The sequence below is a fragment of the Bos indicus genome, chromosome 11, assembly GCF_029378745.1.
Source record: "Bos indicus isolate NIAB-ARS_2022 breed Sahiwal x Tharparkar chromosome 11, NIAB-ARS_B.indTharparkar_mat_pri_1.0, whole genome shotgun sequence".
In the NCBI taxonomy this organism is placed as follows: Eukaryota; Metazoa; Chordata; class Mammalia; order Artiodactyla; family Bovidae; genus Bos; species Bos indicus.
Genome location: NC_091770.1, coordinates 1,120,287 through 1,142,335, shown reverse-complemented (window position 1 = coordinate 1,142,335; position 22,049 = coordinate 1,120,287). Strand labels below are relative to the sequence as shown.

The window sequence follows — 22,049 nt, the reverse complement described above, 5'->3', positions numbered from 1 at the left end:
AAGTTCAGGGGCAAAGCTCATGATCACTGATAATATAAAAAGACAGTAATGGTTTGGTCCCTCTGATAGACAGAATCCTTAAAGAGCTGCAAACCCAGGAGATGGGAGTGAACTATGGCCTGCCATCTGGCATCACGTCTAAACTGAAACTTTTTTCTGCCAGTTTAGCCATTTAAAATGTAATTTTAATAGACTTACACAGAGTAACGATAGAACTGTTAGTGTGATAAAGGTGTAGGCAAGGCAGTTTTTTGTGTGGTGGGAGAGGTATTCAGGGGACGTGCCTGGCTTATCCCAAAAGCTTCCCTGACATCAGTGTTTGTATTCTTTATGCGGGGTCCTTGGGGAGTCTCCCCTCTGGCTCATTCCCAGCACGAATAATCCTGGAGAGGATCCACAAGTGTTCTTGTGCATGTGCGCGGGCACCCTGCTGCTTTCAGCCTTTTGGGGTCCTCCGTTCCCCCTGGGCGAGGGCTGGGGGACAGAGAAGTTGGGGCAAGAAATTAAGAAGACATGGTAAAAACTCAAAAAATTTACTTTTAAGTGATCTTACAGAGCTAAGAACCCACACCACTTTTATTTGTGATGATAAATAGAACTCCAGATACGGCATACAAGAAAAAAAATTTTTTTAACAAAAACACGAAACAGGAAGCTGTATTCATGTTATGGCAGAATCTGATTATCATAGGTGTTTAAATATTTCCCTGTGGTTAAAGTGGAGCACGTGTGTCTTAATTGCCATTGCAGCATGCTCTTTGTAACAGGAAGCATAAGCCGCGTGCGGAGAGCAGTTGAAATCCAAGAATCTCCTCTCTGCCTGTTACCTGTGTCACCCCGCTGTACTCCTCCGAGTGTGGCAAGTGCTTTTCCTCGTAATCCTTGGAGGGTACCATCTCCCTGATGCTCCTGGGGATCTCTGGACAAATCACGTTTTTGTGTGCTCCATATTTTGGCTTTGCAGTGGGCTCATCAGCCAGCAGCTGAATGTACTGGGTGTGTTTGGGAATGACAGCTTAATGAAAGGGCGGACCTCCCTCCTCTTTCTCCTTTCAGAAGGGCTTTTGCTCTTACCCCCAGAGCATTTCCTCTCCTCGTGTGATGTTTGCACACTTGAGGCCATCTTTGTTAGCTGCATTAATATCGAGACAAAACATGCAATTACGCTTTCATTTGGCCCCGCAGTGGTGCTGGTGTGGACTGGCTGTGTTTCGCCTTCTTCCATGGAAACCAGCTCATTCATTTCTCAGGTTTTTTCTGACTTCCCTTTGAGTAGGACAGCTGTTTCATCTCATAATCCTCGGTGTCGTTTTGACATTTTCCTAGGAATTTCACCTCACCTTCTGATCAAAATATAGTTATTGTCTGGACAGCCTAACTTATGTTCTTGTATGTTTCAAGGGTAAGTGGCTTCACAGGTGGGAAAGAATCCATCTGCCAGTGCCGAGACATAGGTTCAGTCTCTGGGTCAGGAGGGTTCCCCTGGGGAAGGACATGGCAGCCCACTCCAGTATTCTTGCCTGAGAAATCCCGTAGACAGAGGAGCCTGGTGGGCTTCAGTCCGTGGGGTCTCAAAGAGTCAGACATGGCTTAGTGACTAAGGAGCAGCTGCAGCACGTGTCAAGGGTGTTTCCTGGGCAGAATTGATTGTACCATTTCTGCCTGTCTCTGCCTTCACGAAATAGAGGTGTGTCATTCATCGGCTGCAGTATATTTAAATTTGGCACTTCTGAATCTCCAGTATCCCTTATTCATGAACCAGAGGTTGCATAGCAGAGCCTGCCACTGTAATCTTGAATGTGTGATTGTAGTTCTTGACATCTGGGAACATCCCATGTGTAAGATGGGCTGACTTCTGGAAACTGACCTTGGGACTTACTGAATGATCCATGGAAACAATGTGATTTTTGTTCTGTCTGTTTTCATGCAGCTTCCATGAGGCAGTCTCAGGCTGTACCTGCAGATACACGCCCAGAGATATGGATTGCCCAAGAGCTACGGCGTATCGGAGACGAGTTTAATGCATATTACCCAAGAAGGGTAAATGATGTTTTCTTTACCTCCTTTTTTGATTCTGTGCTATTCTGGAAGTGAGCAGTATTACCTAGGTGTGACCTACTCTTCTTTCTGCATTCCCATTTTCCATTTCTTTTATGGCTGAACTTAAGTGGTAGGGATTAGACAAAATACAGTATGAGCCAAGGGGGATTGGAGGAGCACAAACCTTAAACCCTCCATGCTTGAAGAAAAGGAAGTATTTATATATTTGAAATACTTCCACAAAAATATTAACGTAGTCTTCAAGCCAGAGTGGGTGTTTCTGCCCTCCTTTGAAGCAGTTTGGGTCAGAGGTAAAGAAATTTCTAAATTTCCATCTTTATGCAGCCAACGGGAATGATGCCAGCTTTAAAGTAGGAGTCTTGGACTTTCCTGATGGTTCCGTGGTTGAGTCTCTGTGCTTCCAATGCAGGGGATGTGGGTTTGATCCCTGATCGGGGAACTGAGATCCCACGTGCTGTGGGATGCAGTCAAGAAGATGAGCGGGGAGGGGGGAGGTAAAAGTCTCAGGCAGTGAGTCAGAGCAGGAGCGCCTTTCTGTCCTTCAGCCCCCACTGCCTTTCTCAGTGTTCCATTTATTGAAATGTATCAAGAGGCCAGTATTTAGCCTATGATTTGGGGTATAAAGTTTTTTATACCTCAAATTGATAGCGCTGGAATTTTTTGAGGTATGCTGTTGGTTTAAAAGAAAAAAAAAAAATCAGCCTTGGATCTTGGGCTGCACACCCCATGTGTTGGTTTTGCTCAGTGGCAATGTATGTTACTGTTTTGGACACCTTATTCTCATGGAAGACTGTTAAACTGTGTAGGCTTCAACTCAGGGAGTTAGGCTCCTAGGAGCATGTGTGACCACTTCTTGTAGGGGTTCAGCAACACACGCATGAGAGAATGTAATTTCGGCTTGCTTACCTTTTTTCTGGGCTTCTGGTGGCTCAGTGGTAATAAACCCGCCTGCCCATGCAGGAGACCTGGGTTTGATCCCTGGTTCCAGAAGATCCCCTGGAGTAGGAAATGGCAACCCACTCTAGTATTCCTGCCTGAAAATTCCAGCAGACAGAGTAGCCTGGTGGGCTACAGTCCATGGGGTCACAAAGAGTAGGACACGGTTTAGTGACTAAGCAGTGGCAGAACCCCGTCTTTTCTGTTTCCCGTGTATGAAGATGTTTGTGTTGATTTACCCAAAAGGAAGCACTTAATTATTTTCTACAAAATAAAATTTAATATCATTCTTTCTGTGTTACTTCTCATCTGACTCCTTTTTCCCCAGATATTATGGTTTCACATAAACCCCTTTTAAAGATTCTTTTTTTGTTTCTTCTGGAGGGAATTTATGCTTTGGACACCCCGATGTTTTGTCCTGTTTTAAATCTTAGTCTTTTTTGTAGCTAGCTATTGCTAAGTAAATGGATGGTCCCTGTACAATTACTTTCAATCTTTCTTATTTTCCTGTTATATATGATGCTTTCTTAGCTTTTGTAAACATACACGGAGATGTTTTCCAGTTACAAGTTTTTTATTTCTCCAGTATAGAATCTCCATCCAGGAGTTGAGGACTTTGAGAATACTCTTACTGGCTCCTCTTCATACCTTCCGTTGGGTGTGTATATGTGTGTTTGATGGGAAACGTGCTGTGTATGAGTCTGCCATTAGATGCAAGATGCCACATGGATGAACAGGCTTCAGAATTCCTTACGACGCTGCATCTAGCTGGCAGAACGCCCCGCAGCCTGGTGGGAGCCCGTTCACAGAACGTAAACCCCCTCTCAGCCTCGCTCTGCAGTGATGCTCCTCTTTGCAAGGTGGACTCTTGTGTAATTGGCCACAGAAGTTAGTGTTCCCCCAGGCCTCTGCCTTGTTTCTCTGGTGGAATTTTGGGGTTACTGTCTGTGTGTGTGTGGACTTGGCTTTCCCGCTGGACTTGGGGAGTGATCAGAAGCAGGGCCCCAGGGTATCTGGGATGTTGGTCCTGGTGCTGAGCCGGGAAGGACATGTGTCCCTCCCAGGGGGTAGGCTGAATGCATCCACCGTGATTCGGACGCGTGTCACAGATCCAGCAGAAGGAGGTGACTTCCAATGGCCGTGGCAGCCGAACAGGGTGAGCAAGGCTGTGACTGAGCAGAACACTGGCCCTGCCTCCCCCATCTTTCAGGGCAGTGGATAGCCTTGGGACTCAGGTCTAGCTTGGGTGGGGCTCCCCGGGAGAGGTGAGGCTGTTGGGCCCTGGTGCCTTCAGAGTCCGGGAAGCTCAGGACACAGAGAGCAGGCGTCAACTCCATCCTCTTGGGAGCTGACTGAGAGCCTTTGACCATAGAGCCATATGGGTTTAAGGAGATTTTGCCAAAGTTTCTCTTTAAACTTACATGGAGTCGGTTGCCATTCCCTTCTCCAGGGGAACTTCCCAGTCTTGGGATTGAACCCGGGTCTCCTGCATTGCAGGTGGATTCTTTACCGTTTGAGCCACCAGGGAAGCCCTTATGAAATATCAGTGGCTCTACAAAGGTTTCCCTGAGCCTTCTCAGATGTGTCTGGTTGATGCATCTCCGTGGTGGCCCTGAGTGGTCAGTGGTGAGAAGGGCTAACGTGGTGGGGTTGGGGCACAGCCACCCGACAGGTAGGCGGTCAAGGTGGTGGCCAGTCCTGGATGGTGTGCAGAGGAGACGCAGTCCGTCTGGCCGTGTCATTACCTGCCTCTCCACTGAAGAAGGCAAAGCAGCCTCTAATGCTTCGTGCTTCCCGCTGTGTCTCCCCTGCCCGGTGTAACTGCACGGTTTAGTGTAGATGGTGTTCATGTTTTGTTTTGTTTTTTTTTTCAAATGTTTTCTCAGTGTTTTGGGTAAAAATAAGAAGTTAGTTTCATTGCCATATCCTGCAATATTTTGTAAGTGTAAACCTTACTTGGCATCTCTTTTTTAAAAAAAGAACCAATGCAAAAATGCACTTGCTAATCATTTAAAAGACTAGGTTTCTATGAAAGCTGGAATATTGGGGGAAGAGTAGGGGACAGACTGTAACTTAAAACATGATTTTTCTAAAATGAAGCATATTCTCCAGATCTTATAAATAGCCAGTTCAAAGTGGCAGACTGAAACTCGGAGTGGTGACCCAGTGACCCCAGGCCTGCGGTCGCCTGTCTTGAAACTTGTCAGATTCCCAGAAGTCCATTGTCTGCAGTCACGCAGATGGGCCATTGTTGAATACGGTGGTGGTGGGGGGTGGCTGGGGGTGGAGATCTTAGCAGGAAATGGGAGGAGTTTTGCCTTCAAGTTAGGCACTGTCTCTCTGTCCCCGGGTGGTGTCACTTCTTGGCAGGCAGAGTCCGTAGCTGCTTAGCCGCTTTATGGTGGGTCATGGCCTTTTAAATATTTGGTGTCCTCAGCTACTTAATCTGGCTACAGTACCTTTTGTGAAGTGTTGGTCTTTTGTTGCCATGAGCCTTGCAAAGCCTGACAGGCTGCGTTCCCGTTTCGCAGTGCCCTTGAGGAGGGCGGGGGGCAGCCTGTGGGCCAAAGCTGTGGAGGCTGAATCCCTGAAGCAGGAGGTGAGAGAGGCCCAGGTGAGCTCAAAGCCCAGGTGAATGTCCCCTTCTCTTCCGGGACTCAATGTCATCTCCCCAAACCACCCTGCCCGGGCAGGGGGACCCGTCACCCTACTTGATGGGAGCTTTATTGCTCCGTGCATGCTGTGTTTTTGTAACTTTTGGTTGTGAAATAATTGCAGAGTTTTACACCAAAGTTGCAAAATGGTACGGAGACCCCTCTTGTATCTGCCACCCAAGTCCCTGCTATTAACTATCTGCCACCCAAGTCCCTGCTGCTAACTCTGCCACATGTATTTTAACATCCTCCTCCCTTATACCTTGGGCTTCCCTGGTGGCTCAGATGGTCAAGAATCTGCCTGCAGTGCAGGAGACACAGGTTCAGTCTCTGGGTTGGAAAGATCCCCTGGAGAAGGGAATGGCAACCCACTCCAGTATTCTTGCCTGGAGAATCCCATGGACAGAGGAGCCTGGCGGGCTGTAGCTCAGAGGGTCACAAAGAGTCTGACACAACTGAGTGGCTTTCACTTTTCTCACACCTACCTGTGTGCAGACTATTTTCTGAACTATTGGAGAAGTTGCAGGCACAATACTCCTTTATTCTTAAATTCATCAGCGTGTCCTTCCTATGAATAAGCATATTCTCTTATGTAACCAGTAACCACAGTGTAGTGAGCACGGCGGGAAGTGAACAGCATGACAGAGCTGTGTCATCTGTGGGCTGCATGCGGACCCTGCCAGTTGCCCAGCAGTGTGACGTCGAGTCCTCCTGCGTGCACTGTATCAGGAGGCACAGGGTGTCCATCCGTCTCATTCCGGAGCCCCTGGTCAGAGGTGGTGTCCTCCACCACACATCAGTACTTTCCCATTCGTGACGGAAGGAAAGTGTGGTTATCTCATGAGTGTATTTCCCCTGTGTTTACTTCATTTATCATAATGAGTTCCTGGGTCCCTGATCAGTCCAACAGGTTATTACACGTCTCGCAGGCTCCCCAGGTGGCTAAGTGGGTAAAGAAAACGCCTGCTGATGCAGGAGGTGCCGAAGACTCGGGTTCCATCCCTGGGCGGGAGATCCCCTGGAGGGGGGCGAGGCAGTCCGCTCCAGTATTCTTGCCTGGAGAGTTCTCATAGAGGAGCCTGGTGGGCTACAGTCCATGGGGTTGCAAAGAGTTGGACATGGCTAAAGTGACTCACTTTAATTTGATGCTCAAATTGGTTAGTGGCAGATTTGGCTAGTGGCAGCCTCCGGCGTGTCTCCACACCATAATTAGGCACTAAAGTGCCTCGGCACCCCAGTCACATGCAGGCTTGTAGTGGGACAGAACCTAAGGGGCTGAAGAGGTAATGGAGCTCTGGGATTCCTTTGGGATTTGCTGGTGGATGACCTGCAGCCACACAGTGTCCTGGCTCCACGGCTCCCCGTGTCCTCCTCTCTGGGACCCCGAGGAGGGAAGAGAGGGCTCTTTTGGAACACTGGGCAGCCAGGGCTGTCAGCGGACCTGCAGGGAAGCCACATCTCTCTGGGGCTTTCTGAAGAGGGCGAGGAGCTGGCAGGAAGCCCGGGGGCAGCAGCACCTCTGTGTGCTTCACTGGCCCTGTTCGCTGCTGCCTCTTCCCTGAGGGTGGGGGCCTCCACCCAGGCGGCCCGCTTTCCTGTTGTTCTTTATTGCCTCTGGCTTCGTCCACAATTCAGAAATTGCGTGAGTGCAAGTCCAAGATCCTCTGCTGGAGGGAGTGTTGGCAAGCATGGACTCTGGTCCCTTGCAGGCATGGGATGCTTTGTACTCACGACCGGCTCTTGAGAATGGTGTCCGCTTGGGTGGGATTCTCAGGCTTGGCTCGGGTTGTAGTCCATGGCTGTGACGGGGGTGTTAGACCCTTCAGAATGTAAAAACATGTGCTCTTGGGGTGACTAGGTCCCCCCTTTCTCTAACCTGTGTGCCTGCCCTTCCCAGTACCCAGACTGGGACGTTCATCTTCTTTCCTAGGCATCAGGTTGCCCAGCCTAAGTCACTCTGTACTCAGGTAGGCTGTGACCTGGGGATGTCCTGGTAGGGGCCTGCAGTGGACGGCTACACCTGATGCCCATCGGACAGGCTCTCTAGACGGGCCAGAAGTGGATGAGACCCTTGCGTTGTTTGATCTCAGGAAACAGTGTGTCTTTTGTTCGGGCTGTCTGCCTCCTACTTTTGGTCTTGGGCGTGTGCAGGCATGAATTGACTGAACTATATAGAGGAAAGCGTATCCCTGAACTAAATGAAGTGAAGAAGAAAAGGGGGCTTAGAGGCTGGTTTTGAGGGGGGCAACAGGAAAACTGGTGTCAACACATGAGCATTTTCCTGTTAGTTGACCCCTAAACATCAGAGGGACTTGGGGCACCACCCTCCACGCAGACAGAAATCCATCACTACCATCTCTGCCTCAAGACAGAGAAACTGGAAAGTGACTCACCCAAGGGCAGGAAGCTGAAGCAGTTTGGATGGCATCAGGACTCACCTGGTTCTGCATAGTATAATCTCTAACTGAACACAGACTTTTCCCCCACACTTAGCTAATTTAAAGATTAACAAAATGAAAACTAGGTATCGTATTGAAAAAAATCCATGTGTAAGTGGACCTGCACAGTTCAAAGCCATCTTGTTCAAGGGTCATCTGTAAGACACGAACCTGATGTTCGATCCTTATTTTTAGAAGTGATATTCTCCTATCTACTGCAGATAGTGGACAGGGAGAGGTCAGAATTGCAACTTGTTTGGTAATAGGGTAAACCACACGTACACTCAGAGAGGCATGTTCTCAGACGGTCCTCTTTTGAGGCCTTCGTTAATCGAATGTTGGAGTCAAACAAAATAAAATGCTCTATACTACTGTCTGAGAAAAAGAATAATGAAAAATCTGCATCTTAAACATTGAAACTAGACCTATGGTATCTCACGAGACGGTGCTTCTCACTTGACTCACACGTTGATAGAGTGACAGTTTTTGTAGCACAAACAGCTATGATTAGGATACTTAAATTGATGTCTACCATTTATGTGTGATACAGTCTTCAGGCTTGGTGAGTGTCTTCCTTGGAGTTGAATGAGGCAGTTGTGGATTTTAGAGCCTTGCACACATGCCTTCTCTGAGAGCATGGGGTTCAAATTATTTCCATCAAGACAGCAGCTGTGGATTGCAGGTTTTTTGGACAAGGGCTTTCTTATGGAGGGTGAAGTGTGATCTCGTAGGAAGAGACAGTTCATGGACAAGTGCAGGGACCTTGATCCCTGACTCCATCCCTTCACCTTCAGGAGCCCCGTATTCAGTCAGTCTCTTCGGGATGTGTAGTGACAATTAAATCTAAAGCATGGAGAGATGGATCTAGAAAATGCTGTCTTCCACCAGGGCTGTTTTCTCTCACCGTGAATCATAATTGACTTTTCTCCATTGATCTTTGTAGAAGGAGAGAGGCTAGTAACTTTGTTCACCTGTCTGATAAGTACCCAGTTTGTTAAAGGAAATGTTGGGGGGTTGGACCTGGGTGGGGGGACCCCGGACGTGCTGTGTCTATCTGGGTCACACAGCTGTGAGCCAGGGTTGAGGCGCTGATGTGTGGGTGCATGCCTGGGTGGGCACCAAGCTGGATATGGGCTCGCTCTCATCACCCACGAGGGCGCCGTCGTACTGTGGCAGGTGGGCACACCTGCACGGTTGCCTGGCCCTTGGGGGACCGGAGGCCGTCAGCACATAACCATTTGGAGATGCAGGTGCCTGGAGGGGGACTTCAGAGAGGGCTAACTGGGGTTTTTTTAATTTCTTGAGGAGGAAATGGTGATGCCCTGGAGGCTCAGCCCTCCTGCAGACGTACAGAAATAATCAGCCTATCACGTCATCCTCCGCTCGACTTCTCCCGGCTGAGCCAAAGCAGAGGGGTTTGGGCTGTGGTTAAAGTGTTTATGTCTCATTAGCATTTTTTGGAGTCTGGGCCTTTCACCACCACGAGTGCTCGCTCTGAATCGAGTGTTTCATCAAGTGGTGTCTTGTGCTGGAGTGGTCATTGCCATCTCTGGCTTCTCTGTGGTTGGCACAGCGATACCCCGCGAAGGTCATGGGCCGGGGTTCTTCATTTCAGCCAGCATGGGGCCTGGAAACCAACAAGTTGAGGAAGTGGCTATTTGCCCTACCAAAAGCATCACCTGTAATAGATGCTTTGAGGTGATGTATTGACAGTCAGAAGGTGGGATTCATGACGATACGGTCTTTCTGCGATGTTTGGGCATCCCTTGCCCCCCTAGTGGGAGCTGGGTGCAGTGCTGTGGGAAATCTCACTCCTGGTGCTGGGAGGCTGGGGGGGGCACCACATCCGGCCAAGGGGATCCCCTGGCGCTCTTTCCACAGCTGTGTTGACAACAAAGCCTGTTAGGCACTAGCTATGCAAATGCCCCTGTTGCCTTGGTGACGGATAGAAAGTGAACTTGGTCTTGGGGCAGCATCGGTCTGACAGCTGAGAACAGCAGTGGACGTGGCGCTCGTGCTGGAACCCCAGCTGAGTTGCCCCTTGACTCTAGTTCTCGGTCTTAAAGTGGAGAGAGACCGAGTCTTCTTAGCAAGCTCCACGTCGAGTCGTCATACACGGGCCCTGTTCCTCTCTGACCTGTAGTCTCACTGGCTGGTCGTTTAAAAGAACGTTTGGACTGATGGGTTATGAGTGGGTAGAGGTGGTCTTCCATCCAGCAGTGGGGCCGCTCTGCCCCTTGCCTCATCCCGTCCCCTGTGATGGTGACGATGTTCAGCCTTGTTTCGGAAGATGCAGAGCAAACACCGAACATCCAGGCAGACACTCGATCCTCATTTGCCCAAACTGGAGCAGAGGTTCTCTCTTTGTAAGAGTCCTTCCTGGTCTCAGAGTCTAGAATTCAGTCTCCTGTAACATGTTCCCACTTAGAGATAAATCTGTGTTTAAAAAAAAAGAAAGTTTGGGACATCTTAGGCATTCATGTTGAAATTCTCTTAAGAAGCAAGCTTTTGAACAAGTTAAATCACTCAGAGTCTGAGAGTTCTGGTATACCTTGCTTTTTGGTTTGTCTCCAAGAGTTTGGTATCGTGCTGAGTTTTGTTACCTTGACTGCCAGAAAACTCCTAACTAAACCATGGTTCTGTGGCACCAAATCTCAGTCCTAGTTCCCTGGGAAAGTCTTTTTTTCCTTTTTTTTTTTTTTCAGTCTCTTAATCATGTTTATGGTCTTACTCAACCTTTATTTTTAGGCGCTTTGCGCGTCTCTGTGGTTTTGATGGTAAGCCCCCTTGAGTGATGATGCTGAGTGAACCTGCAGCTGGTACTTACTGAGTCATCAGGCCCAGTGAGGTCTGGCCCTGCCTGTGGAGCCCAGATTGTTGAATGTGTCCTGCGCGGTGCTGGAACTCAAGGCAAGCAGTCAGGTCACCTGGTGTTTCCTGATCTGGAGGCTCAGTCTGTGAGATACAAGAGAGCCACGCTGGCTCAGGGGTCGTGGTTCCATTGAGCGGTGACAGTGGGAGATACTTTGAGTCCCCAGGCTCGGGTGCACGAAGTCAGGAGGCCTGGTGTGTCCTGTGGGCTTCGCAGGGTCTGGGCTCCTCTCCGCCTGCAGGATAGGAAAGCGGAATCAGCTGCCCTCTGTGGGTGTGCCGCGGTCAGCCTGACCAGTTCTCCAGGGCAGGCTGGGAGACTTTTTTAAAATACTTTTTCTTAAAAAAGTATTTATTTATTTGTATATGAGCTGTGTTTTGTTGCTGAGCAGACTTTTTCGTGCTGTGGTGAGTGGGGGCTGTTCTCCAGTTACGGTGCCTGGGCTTCTCATTGTAGTGGCTTCTCTTGTGGGACACAGACTCTGGATGCACAGGCTTCAGTATTCGCAGCACGAAGCATCGTAGTTGCAGCTCGCAGACTCTAGAGCGCAGGTTTCGTGGCTGTGGCCCATGGGATCAGGGCTCCATGGCAGGTGGGATCTTCCCGGTCAGGGATCGACCCCGTGTACCCTGTGTTGGCAGGCGGATTCCTATTCATTGTACCACTAGGGAAGTTCCCCCCACCTTTTTTTTTTTTAAATAAATTCCCTTAAAAAAAATTTTTTTGTGCTGGGGTCTTAGTTGTGGCACGTGGGATCTTTGGTCTTTGTGGCAGCATGCAGGGTCTTGGCATGTGGGATCTAGTTCCCTGAACAGGGATCGATCCAGGGCCCCCTGCCTTGGGAGCACAAGTCTTAGCCACTGGATGACCAGGGAGGTCTCTCCAGACCTGTGTTGCATCCTGCACGCCTGCTTCCCAGGCAAGAGAGCATGTTTGGGCATGTTTGGCCTGCAGATGGAATTAAAATTCCCTGACCCGTGGTGGGTGGTCCCAGAGCTAAAACCCCGGTGGTGGCCGGTGCTGTGTTCTGTCACAGCAAAACAGGGCTTCAGCTCATTGTCACGTCTGCTCTTTGGACAGGAAGGGCATCCGCATCTTGACTCTGTCCTGGCGCAGGCCTTGGTTTCACTGGCACGCGTGGATGCTCTGCATTCTGTAAGGCGGGAGCTTGCACGTGCCTGTGCCTGGCTTCTGGGTTGGGGCCCAGGCTTTCTCCGCGGCTGTTCTCATGATGGCAGTGCCGCAGGCGCCCTGTGACTCAGGACTGCCTGCGAGACCTCCTGCATGGAGACAGGCTTTGCAGTCAGGTGTCCTGTGATGCGGGCCCGTGTGAGGGCTGCCAGAGCCCCTTGGCCAGAGAGGAGCAAGGACAGTGAGGGGCACCTGGATCTAGACCACAGAGGCAGAAGTCCCAGTGGGATGGCGTGTTGCACTTTGTGTGCCTGTGTGGGTGAGCAGACAGAAAGGATTTGAACCTAGGAGCGTGTCTAGTGTTTTAATCTCTTTTCCTCCAAATGTACCATTGTAATATATCTTTTTAAAGTGTTTTTATGGTGTAGACTAGAGCAGCATTATGCAGTTCTTGAGCCAGGAAGCGCTGGTTTTCACTTGGGACAAAGGCTTAGGAGCGATGGTTGAGCATGCATGGGTATTTTAGTTGCTAGGATGGCTGGAGCACAGGCAGGGGGCCTTAAACAGCAGAAACAGCTTTCTTTCACAGTCCTGGAGGCTAGAAGCCCAAGCCTCTCGCTCGCTGCGCTGCAGACAGTGTGTGTTGGTGACTCCCACTGGCGAGACAGCCTCTGTGCCCTCTGCCGGTGTCAGAGGGCAGCGTGTCCGCCCAAGGGGAGCTGCCCAACCTCACAGCTGTCTGTGAGGTGTGAGCTGTCCACGCTGAGCCAGCAGCAGCTCTGGCTGGCTGGGCCAGCTGTCAAGGGCTTTCTGGGCTGGCACAGCTCTCGGAATCAGCAGTAATGGCTTCCTCCATTGAATGGCGTCCAGAATCGGTTGTTCGCTGGCTTGATGGCGTGTGCCGGGCTGTCCCGCTTGCCATCTGAGGGGCCAGGTGTGCCCAGTTTTCGCTCACCCAGGCCTGGCAGCATCTCCTCATTGGTCAGGGGCTGGGTGTCCCTTTCGCCAAATTTTTCCTGCGTTCCCCTGCCACCCTTGTACGTCTTTGCATCTCCACTGCATATTCGTCTCATGCGAGACGAAAGCAAAACTGTTAATAAAAAATTCTTTTGCACCTGTTGTCCTCATAGTGTGCGTGGAAGGTTTCCTCCTCTTGCTGCTGCTGCTAAGTTGCTTCAGTCGTGTCCAACTCTGTGCGACCCCATAGACGGTAGCCCACCAGGCTCCCCCGTCCCTGGGATTCTCCAGGCAAGAACACTGGAGTGGGTTGCCATTTCCTTCTCCAGTGCATGAAAGTGAGAAGTGAAAGTGAAGTCACTCAGTCGTGTCTGACTCCTAGCGACCCCATGGACTGCAGCCCACCAGGCTCCTCCGTCCATGGGATTTTCCAGGCAAGAGTACTGGAGTGGGGTGCCATTGCCTTCTCCATTCCTCCTCTTAGATACTTCTATTTCTGGAATATAAAATTGGCCAAGAGTCAGCAGGGTCCATCCCTACTGTGTGACCTGGTCCCCTCATGGGGTCATCTTGACTCCATTCTCTGGTCCACCTGAAGGCCACCGGGGACAGCCAGATGGCTTTAAGACAGCTTTCCCCATCTTGAAGCAATGGCTTAGCCCACCCCCATGTACACTTTCTTCATTTTAGTAAATCGTGGTTTTATTTTGAATAAGCGTCTTTCAACCTGTTAATATTAGTCTCAACTAAAATTAACCTTCCCCTAAATTATTCTCACCCCAAAGAAGCAAAGTAATTTAGAAAGTTAAATCAAAACAAAGCAATCTTGTGTGTCGAGCAGATAAAAATCGCAGACTGTGGTTACGGAACGCCTCTACAGGAATCGCTTACATAAAGCCTATTTCCTCCAGTCTGGTTCTGGAAGGAGCAAGGGAAGTGCTCAGGCCTTATCACAATTCCATCCCGTCCAGCACACCCCAGAGGGCTGTGTAAACAGTGGCCCGGAGGGAGCCCTGCTCGCAGCTGGCATCTGCAGGCGGCACTTAGGTCTGGGAGGGGACGCCCGTCTTCAGCCTGCCCCGTGGCCAGTGGTCCCGTGATTCTGCATCGGAAGAGACCAGCCCCCCAGAGTGAGGAGAGGGGTTGATGGAGAGCTTCAGACAGAACAGGGAGCGGGCCCGGGGTGTTGCGTTCAGCGTTCAGACCTGAGCAGAGAAACAGCTCCTGACTGGAAGCGGGTCATCTGTTACCGGCTTTGGCTGGTCTGGGTGTGCACCCTGCTTCTTCTTCTTCTTGTTCGGTTGCTCAGTCGAGTCCGACTCGTTGTGACCCTAGGGACTATAGCCCGCCAGGCTTCTCTGTCCATGGGATTTTCCAGGCCAGGATACTGGAGTGGGTTGCCATTCCCTCCTCCAGGGGATTTTCCCAACCCAGGGATCGAACCTGCATCTCCTGCATTGGCAGGTAGATTATTTACCGATGAGCCACCAATCGGGGAAGCCTTTACACCCTGCACTTACCTGCAAAATGGATTAGACCCGAAGGTGGGCATGCTCTGGAAGACATGGGGACCCTGAGACTTTCAATAGCCTGGCAGTTTCCTTCTGAGCAGTATCTCAGCTTGTCCTAAACCTGTGGGGGTCACCGGCAAATAGACCTGTTCTATTTTTCGTCACACTCTGCCCGCCACTCTGGGGTGAGGGCTGGAGGGCAAGTCCGCCTGTTTGCTGACCCTGACCACTGTGCCAGGCTGACAGCATGCACTCAGAAGAGCTGCCTCGCACCAGAGGCAGGGTGGCGCATCAGCGCTTCAGTTTGTTTAGCTTCTTGGGGCAGGTCACACCGAAACTCAGCCTTCAGGGAGCCTGAAACCTATTTGAATGTCAGTAACTTAGTTACTTGCATCCCCCGAGTTCCTGTTTGCTTTACCCGTGCCTCTCTTCACGGGACCCCAGCGTGGGGTGACATTTCTCAGCACCTGTGCGGAGGTGGTGGGTGTAGCGCTCGTCATCCTGTTCGTGGCGCCAGTTGTCTTGTTGTCCACACTGTCTGCTGTTCGCTGAACCCGGGGCAGGCAAGGCCCGAGCTCAGGGGCTGGAAGGAGACGCGGGGAGCCTCAGGAACCGCAGACACATTTCTTCTCTCCTGGCTCGCGCAGCAGCCGCATCGTAACCGTAACATAGCCAAAACGTACCCTCACATAACATCACGGTGCCGCTCCAGTGTAGCCCTGGTGCAGCAGCAGCCAGGGCTTTCACAGCGAAGCGCACACAGGCGTGCCGCGCCCAGCAGCCCGTGACCAAGCGGGCACCTCGTGCCGCATGTGCCCAGTGCTGTGAATGGTCTCAGCTGCTGCACAGCCGTTGTTTACAAAACGTGGGGCGAGAGGGCCTGGCCGCGCCATCTCGGCTGATTTGCTCTCGCCCTGCGCTGGGTGGCTCCTTTGCCAGTGGGTGCTGCGTTCCCTGGTCCAGGCAGCTCTGGGCAGCTGTGACGTCACGTGTGGAAAGAATGTGCGGTTTCTGTTTGTTGTTGCTGTTTTGTCTTTGACCTCAGCAGGCGGGATCTTTGTTCCCTGATAGGGGATCAAACCTCTGTTCTTTGCCTTCGAAGCACAGAGCCTTAGCCGCTGGACCACCAGGGAGGTACCCCAGAATTCTGTGGTTTTTAGAGGGAGAAGCGGATTCAGGGGTCCTCTTGGAGTCTCCAGACAGCCTTTCGGTCACTTTATAAAGAGCATCCCTCAGTGCCCCTGCTCCTTAGGGGGTGACAGCTCTGGGAAGAACTGGCACTCGGGTGAGCTGGTGCCCTTCTCAGAGGTTCCAGCAGGATGACTGTTCCCTTGAGTACGGGTGTCCTCCTCCCCACCCCCAGTCCCGCCTGAAACACGTGAGGGCTGGGCAGTAAGCAGCTTCTGTCTTCTCGTTGCAGGTCTTCGTGCGTCACCAGGCAGTTGAGGGCCACCCGCAAATGGTCCTCTTGCGCGTCTTGCGCTACATCGTGCGTCTGGTGTGGAGGATGCAGTGACGGCGGTGCAGACGTTCCGCTCGTTTCAGACCGACCAGCCCAGCGCCCGGGGTCGCGGCGCTTCCGTGCCCTCGCTGTGCGGCAGTCCTTTGCTGGAAGGGTGGGCAGAGAGCCAGCCGGCATGTCCCCGGAGGACACCACGCTGCACGTGGACCTGACCTTTGTCTGTTCATCACCATGTGGCCGATTTTCCAACGGAAGCTTGATGTGAATGTAAATGAGGGAGGGATTCTCTTTTTTTAAAAAACAATGTACAAATCATGGTTCTCTGGAGTAAGATTTTATGCAAGAATGGTGTTTACATGCAGTGTGTGTGTGTTTTTTTTCCCACCTTTGATAAGAGCAGGTTTTTCAAAAAGGAAATGGAAACTTTTTAACCAACTCATGAGTGATTTTTGTACTAAAATTTTAAGAACCTTTTGCCTACTCTCAGAGGATTATATAAACTCTGCAGTGGAAACTGAGCCAGCTCATTTATAAAGCTGCCTTAGTTTATTTTTAGAGGTCACAGTACAGCATTTTTAAACGGGAGAGGTATGACACGGCCCCTCCTTCCCTGCCATTGCCTCTTCGACATTTTGTTTTTTTAATCACTATTATTAATACCAAAAAAGTTTTTATGAAATGGAACTGGTAAAAGGGGCAGAGAGAGGTCCTTTGTCAGCCTGTATTGACATGCCACTCCCATTGTGTAAATACCTACTTACCTCTTTAAAATTCAGTTGCATCTGTGGGAAAATTTTGCTGTGTGTGTGTGTGTGTGTGTGTGTTGCTTACATCCTTTGGTGATGCTCTCCCAGCCTGTCAGGGCACTGATGAACACATTGGGTCCAGTGACTGTTTCATGGTAAAAGGCAGTTGGGTCTGAGCCCGAGTCTGTATCTGACACGGGTCTGTCTGTCTCCTGGTACTTTACCCACTGGGGAGTGCTCGCTGGCAGTTCTCGCTTGCTTTGATAGCCTTGTTGTCCAGACGTGTTCTGCAGAGGTTCGGGGCATTCATAATACCAGGTTTGCTGTGGCTCTCCTGTAGCACAGTGTGGGCTCTCGGCCTAAGGCCCCAGTGACTAGCATGCCCGCCTGTGGCCGGGTTCAGCTACAGGGGGCCACACTCGAGCCTTCGTGGGAATTGGCAGAGGCTGTGGCAGGGCTTTAAGCAGCTGTTTTCTGGGCATCCTGGCTTTTCATCCAACTCAGAGTTCCTCTGGCCTTCTATGGCTCTTGGCTAACCGCTCTTTGAAGTAAAGGCTTCATTCTGCTCTCAGCAGTTCTCATAAAGAATACCATCAGACACAGGGGTATCTGTGTCAGTCGTCCACCTCCTGGGACCGCTGGATTTTTGTCAGGCCCCCCACTTCCTGCAGCCACTTCTGTTGGGGGTGCTCTTCCTTCACACCTGCCAGGAGGAGGGCAGAGAATGCAGGCTCACGAGCTGGTCGGTATTTTCAAAGGCAGTTAAACTCCCGGGGAGACCCAAGACGGACAGATGAGGGAGCATTGCAAGCAGGGAGGTGGGGGTAATTCTGTGAACCCCATCGCTCTTAAAGTTTTTGAAACCTCGAAACAGCTTTTTAAAAGACATACATGTTTCAAACAAGTCAACAGTGCCAACAGCAGCTGTAGCGTTTGCTTTTGGCCCATCAAGGACCAGTGTTTTCTTCTTATCGGTTGGAGCAATTGATTCATTTTTGTATCTTTATAGTTTTATATATATATATATATATATATGTTACATATATACTTTTTCCTTAGGTAGAGAGAGATTTGACTCCAAATATTCTTCCTTCTAAACATTTTCTTTTCCCCAAGTAGCTTTTTGGGGTCTTGAATTGTTTTAAAAGCTGTGTTGAGTCTCAGCTTGTGTTTCTTGGACCCTTTGTCTTGAACCCGTCCGCTGGATCCTCAAGTCCACGCAAGCGGTTGAGGCGGTCCACGGAATTGGCGTCCGTGGGCCTGCTGCACACACACACACCAAAGACGTATTTGGTTCTGGGCCGCTCCCCCCCAGGATCTCCGTATTCACGGGCCAGTCTCTTGGACTGGAGCACTTTATTCCTTCAGCACCAGTGCCCTGGGGGGCCGAGCGCTTGCTCACCCACGTGCAAGTCTACCTTGGGCTTGGGGGCCTCCAGGCCCCCTGGGCTGGCCGTGGAAGTAGCTGATGAGGAAATGAGAGAATCTATGAACTGTAGAGGTATTAAAACGAGGATGTTGCCCCCGGGACTTGAGAGGTGACTAGACATCCCTGTACTGTACGTGTCTGTTGATCATGATGCCTCCTCTCTGCAGAAGGTATGCCCATGGCTGGGTGTACCTTTGATGTCTTACTTTTCCTTCCTTTGACTTTTTGTAGAGAGCAAAAATAATTCGGTCCCTTGTTGGAAACTTAATGCAGGTTTTGTGCCTTGATCACTTGTCTGATACGACATTTGTAGAAACTGTCCTGTGACTTTTCACAGGAATGCAATAAACACGTGAAATTAGCTTCATGAGTGAATTTGCAAATTATCTGGGCCCCTCCCTAGACCTGAATTGATGAAGATTTTTTTTTTCTTGGTTTAAAAAAAAAATGTACATAGCGGATTACAATTTTCTTCTGTTTCTCCTTCTTAATATTGTATATATTTTGACTATTTATTAGATTAGGAAGTTGTATTTTACTTATCAACTGAGCCAAATGTCTGTGCAATTATTATGTGTCCCTTTCTTGTAAAATTTTGTACAGCCTAAATGACTAAAAGAAAAAAAAAAATCAGTTTTTGCTGAACTTTTTCAGAATTGAGGGTTGTAAATATTGTCGATTCTTTTTCTATGTAATGTGTCCTACTGTTTGATAATGCTGTAACTTGTAGGAATGTTGTATATTTATTTCTGGCTTATTTAATGTCTTAAATTCTGCAAAGTGTTGACCTCCCTTTCCCCTCTGCCCCCTGCTGTCCTGTTAATTGCTTTAACTCTTGAGGTGGAGACTGGTCAGCTCACGGCAGGCCACGTGGTCTCCCCAGGGTGGCCCTCCCCAGCTTTGGTTCCTGGTATTTCTAGTCCAGTGGGTTTAAATTCTTAGGGTTTGCTGTCCTCATGATGAGGTTTGTGTTTAGACAGCCTAATGAAAGACCAGAAATCTGATAGGCTTTCAGATTCTCCTCTAGAACTTTCCAGTGACTCTTTAATTCCTGAACAGCTAGCTTCTCATAGAAACAAGTGCTGTTAACTTCAGGCCATATCTTACAAAACAAAATACTTATTATTAGCAGTGGGAAAGATTTTTCCATTGAAGATTTATCCCTGACAGCTCAGTGTTTAGAAATACTCACATGTCCACTTAGGCAGGTGCCACCATGAGACTGTTGAAGGCAGAGACCAGGCAGACTGAAGGCCCGGGTTGACCAGTTGCCCTGCTTCCAAGTGACTACTGGGCCACCTCACACTACTAACCTTTGTTGGCAACTGATGATTAGTTGAATTCCCCCACCCCCAACCGTGCTCTGTGGCTTCCTACGCTTTGAGGTGCAGACTCTACTATGTATCTTCAGGAACTAACTGTACAGGCCCGCGCCCCGCCCCCCAGCCTTGAACCATTTGGTCCCAGCATTTGATCCACCTGTGTCTTCAGGGTGACGCCTTCTTCTGCTTCTCCAAAGCCTTCAAGCTAGGGTCTGGACCCCACTGGCCTGGGTGCAAAGAGGTGAGAGCGTGAAAGATCTTCTAGCGGTTCTGTGTCGATGGCTTTGTCATCCCTGCTGATTTAGCCTGGTGCCTGTGTGTGTCCAGTCTGTGCACGCACGTGTGCAGTGACCTGACCACATGTGTCGCTAAACCAGCTGGGGTAACACCTGTCCTGCTCCAGACGGCATCGTATGTAAGAAGCACCCTCAAGCTCCCAGCTAAATAACTTGACTACTTTGGTTTGGGAATTTCAGACCTTAGAAGCTCTCTTTAATTTGTGTGTCCAGGTTCTGTGACCGCTAGTTACTGTATCAGAACTCATCAGGTACTCGTTTATAAATAGCACTGATCCGTCTGTAACTTTTTTCCTAGAACCCAGCATATGTAGCATTTGTATCGCAATTTCCCTGGCTTGTGTTTTGCACTGATGGATTTTGACAGGGTAATTGCCACTTTACTTGTGCAATACTGCTGTAAATAATTGCAGATTTTTTTTTTAAGAAACCCAATCTTTTATGTTCTTAATGAATTTTATATAAATAAAACTTTCAACTAGTTTTGGCGAGCTGTTTGATTTATTTCACAAAATGGTGGAGAAGCCGCTGAAATCATGGATAGGTACACACCCACACTCTGCTCTTATCATTCACTGAATGCATTACCAACATGCAGATTTTGTGAATGGTCGCTTGAAGTCAAATCTGTGTCGTATACTTAAAAGCAAACCACTCTTTAAAGTTTTGAAGTGGCTGGTGAGAGCAACTGCAGAGTTTTCTGCCCACGTAGTCAGGTATGACTCAGCACCTGGACTGGTTGTGGGGTGTGAGGTCACAGGTCTAAACTATATTGATTAGTGATTATAGCAGATACCCTGCCGTCTCAGCCTGTCTTGGTAGTTTGAAGAACATTCAAGAAATGGAAGTCTTGTTTGACTCTTAAGTTTATCTATATACCACCTGCTTGAAGCCAGAAACCAATAAACGCCCGGATCTGTGGTGAACTCATCACTGCTGTCTTCTAAAGGGGCCATGGAGTCTGGGGAGCCCTGTGCTGCATGGCAGGCGGGAGCTGGTGTAGGGGTGCCAGAGAGAAATTACGGTCTCCTCTGGGGATACAGTTGATAAAATCCTATGAATTCCTATAAATGCTATAAATAGATTACATAATTTGCCACTTCTGCTCTGAAATAAGTGCTGGGAAAGCTAAAAGACTGGGTGAGCTTTGTTTTAAGCAGGTAATAGAGTCCTACTTTTCATTTTAATTACGTGAGCAGTACATGTGTCTGTACATTTTTAAAGTTTTTTATTGAACTATAGTTGATTTAGTGTTATGCTAATTTTGTGACTCAGTTATACACATACGTTCTTTTTGATGTTCTTTTCCGTTTAGTTTATCACATGTGCATGCTGAAGTCACATCACACAACTTCACACAACTGAAGTTTTGTGCGACTGAACTTCACACACTTCACACAACTGAAGTCACTTCAGTTGTATGCGACTCTGCTACCCTATGAACTATAACCCACTGGGCTGCTCTGTCCATGGGATTCCCCAGGCAAGAATACTGGAGTGGGTTGCCATTCCCTTCTCCAGGGACCTTCCCATCCCAGGGGTCAAACCAGTCTCCTGTGTCTCCTGCGTTGTCAGTCGGGTTCTTTACCGCTTGCACCACCCGAGAAGCCCAGTAGTTTACCATAGGATGTTGAGTATAACTCCCTGTGCTATACAGGAGGAACTTTGTTTATCCATTCTATATGTAACAGTTGCATCTACACACACATACACAACCCCTAACTCCTAGCCCGTTCCTCTCCCGAACCTGTGAAACAGAGATTCACAGATGTATACACACACACACACACATTTATCTCAAATCAAGTGGTGGTTCTGGCTCCTGTTTAATCTTGCTTCCTTGCCAAGACAGGAGTCTGTGTTTTTCCAGCCCTTCTTCTCCACAGCACACGCGCACGTGTACGTGTGTTTGCTTATTCAGCAGTTTTGCTTTTCTGTAAATGCTGTACTGTCAGTATGTGGTTCTGACTTAGCAGAGGTCGCAGGTTTTTCCATAGTGACTCCACTTCATTCTGATCACTGCGAACAGGAATAAGGTCTCTTTCCCTGGTGTCCTGCTGTGGCCTCTCTGCATCTTTGGTGCTGCTTGATCCATACCTTGCCAGCCTGCAGGAGAGATGCTGGGTGGTGCTTCAGGGTGATGGGCTGAAACAGACTCACACGTGCTGCCGTATTGTCTGTTCGACTTCATACGAATGTTGTGCCAAGCCTTTGCAGGGTGATACCAGCCTGGA

The 22,049-nt window shown here is 49.4% G+C and overlaps 1 protein-coding gene across 1 annotated transcript in view; it reads left to right on the top strand.

The window, feature by feature from the left end:
* Window positions 1–20,298, top strand: part of BCL2L11 (BCL2 like 11) — a 49,285-nt gene extending 28,987 nt beyond the window's left edge. Inside the window, exons 5-7 of the mRNA XM_070798175.1 lie at window positions 1,931–2,040; window positions 3,584–3,655; window positions 15,981–20,298. Of these exons, the coding sequence (XP_070654276.1) occupies window positions 1,931–2,040; window positions 3,584–3,655; window positions 15,981–16,076 (278 nt within the window). The 3' untranslated portion in view covers window positions 16,077–20,298. The remainder of the gene's footprint in view (window positions 1–1,930; window positions 2,041–3,583; window positions 3,656–15,980) is intronic.
* Window positions 20,299–22,049: the final 1,751 nt, after the last annotated feature.